Source organism: Pterocles gutturalis, unplaced genomic scaffold (assembly GCF_000699245.1).
Source record: "Pterocles gutturalis isolate BGI_N339 unplaced genomic scaffold, ASM69924v1 scaffold7987, whole genome shotgun sequence".
Taxonomy (NCBI): Eukaryota; Metazoa; Chordata; class Aves; order Pterocliformes; family Pteroclidae; genus Pterocles; species Pterocles gutturalis.
This window is the reverse complement of record NW_010115228.1, coordinates 1,860-4,049: the sequence shown is the minus strand read 5'-3', so window position 1 is coordinate 4,049 and position 2,190 is coordinate 1,860. Positions and strand designations below refer to the sequence as shown.

Sequence of the window (2,190 nt, the reverse complement as noted above, 5' to 3'; positions counted from 1 at the left end):
GCTAATAAAGTTTTTTTTTTTTTTTTTCTTTTCCTTTTATGCAGTATCTCGCTGGAGCCGGTTTCTCCCCCCTAGAGACCACATCCTGAATCTTTCATTGATTCTTTATGCTAAACGATGACTCCGCAGTCGAAATAATGTGGCATATTCTAGTTCGCATTTCAGACACTGTGAGACTTTTTAATAACGAGTTGCATGAAAAATTAGGGAGGCTGCAACAAAGAGCTCCGACGGAGGTTTCCAAAGTGACTCACAGCCAGGAGAGCCTGGCTTTTCCAAAGCCCAGCGGGAGACAATCTCAAAAGCCCCCGCGCTCAGAGAGAGCCGAGTCCTCCCCCTCTGGAAAAACCAGGCCTTTTTAAGGAGACTCCCCCAGGGTGAGAATCCCTGCAGGGAGGTTTGGCAGGCGGTTTGGGGAATCTTGGCTGAGATGACATCCCATTCCTATAAGCGCTGGCGGGGAGAAGTTTTCACCCCGCAACTCAGCTGTGCTGCCGAGGCTGCTGTGGGTGGGAGTCACCCCGTGCTGTGGCCGGTCTGGGCTCCCTGCTTGGCACGTTGGCTCTGCAACGCTCCAAAACGGGGTCGGCAACGATTCTCGCTGCTCTTGCAGGGAGGCAGCAAACCACAGCAGCAAAGGGCAGCGGAGACTGTTCCCGGCTCCCAAAGCGCTACGGCACCCACAGAGACAGCGAGCATTGCCCGTGCACAGGTATCGCGGCTCCTGCTTTGCTGCCGGCTCTGCAGCAATTTGTCAGACTTTGCAGCATGATGGAGGGGGAATTTCTCCAGGTTAATTTTTTGGCTAACTGGTTTTGCTTCCTGCCATCTACACAACCAGCTGCCAACATATTTCAAGGGGGAACAGGGGGGGGAGTGCATCCAGTGCAGCCCCCCACCAGGCGTTAATGCCATTTCTGCTCAGTCCCAGTGGAGACCAGTGCCTGGCTGCTGGGGCGGGAGGTGCGGCCGGCTGAAGGATGGGTTTGATGCTCTCACCCCTCTCCCAAGCTCAGCTCCTAATTCATTCTGTGTCCCATGCTGCTCCCGCTTTCATGGCCTCTGTGACACCCCCAAACCCCAGGAGCTCTGTGCAGCACAGCTCCCTGCTCACCCCGTAACCACTGAGCACCACTCGCCCCAGCAGACCTCCCCAAAAAAGGTTTTTCCTCCAGTGTGGCCCAAAGGAGATCCCCCTATAGCTGGCAAAGGAAGGCTGAAAATAACGGGGCAGCCGGCGCGCAGGCAGCTCTTACCACGTTCCAGAAGAGCGGGTTGAAGGCGATGGAGAGGACGGCTGCAATGAAGCCAGTGTCCACATAGCCAAAGAGCTGCGCCATGGCTGTCACATCCACCTGGGGGGCAAGAGTCAGTTACTGGGGGTGCGGATTCATCCCAAACCAAGCACATCAGCTGCCCTGCAAGAGCCGATGAACCTTTTAATGGCCCCAAGCGACACGTTGTTAGGGCTTGCAAAGCGCTGTGTCAGGGTGCAAAGCCAAAGAAGAGGGGTGGGGGCTTCTCCAAGCTGGCTCCCCCCGACACCCCAGGCTCTCAGGGAGCCTTGCGTTTGCAGCAGTGCCCCGAAGGACATGGGGACCGCGAGGACACTGCTGCTGTGAGGATGGGCACCAGCGCTACGGGGCAGCTGCCAACCCAAGCGTGTTTCCAAGCCGCAGGGAAGGGAGCAGGGTTTCACAGCACCTCGGTGTCCCTGGGGATGGAGGACTGTCCCGGGGATGGAGGACTGCCCCAGGGATGCAGGTCTGCGTGGAAATTCCAAGCAATGAACTGTGTCAGCCTCAAACTTTCTTTCCATAAAGTAAGACTGATGCAAACCCCCTCCGCAGTGAGGGGGGAGATGCACTTGCATCGTAAGAAGCTGCAAAAGACTTTCCTATCTTAATAACAACAAAAAAGCCTTAAAGCTCACTGTTATTCTCCCTTTCTCCTTTTAAGAAAGAGATATTTTTCCCAGGACGGCTCCCTGACATTGTCAGCACTTTTACGTGCAATAAGCCATGCTGCTTCTGCCTCCCCGCCCTCTCTCCCCGCAGCGGTATTTGGATGAGAAACAGCCAGCGCCTGGTTTTTGTTTTTTTTTTGCCAAAAACTTTGAAAACAAAAGACAAAATAGCCCAGCCCAAGCCTTTCCCTTGCTTGAATCAAAATCAAGACAACATTGAGACA

At 54.6% G+C, this 2,190-nt stretch overlaps 1 protein-coding gene across 1 annotated transcript in view; it reads right to left on the bottom strand.

Annotated features, from left to right (window-relative positions):
• Nucleotides 1–1,349, bottom strand: part of PEMT (phosphatidylethanolamine N-methyltransferase) — a 40,507-nt gene extending 39,158 nt beyond the window's left edge. Inside the window, exon 1 of the mRNA XM_010075105.1 lies at nt 1,257–1,349. Within this exon, the coding sequence (XP_010073407.1) occupies nt 1,257–1,340 (84 nt within the window). The 5' untranslated portion in view covers nt 1,341–1,349. The remainder of the gene's footprint in view (nt 1–1,256) is intronic.
• Nucleotides 1,350–2,190: the final 841 nt, after the last annotated feature.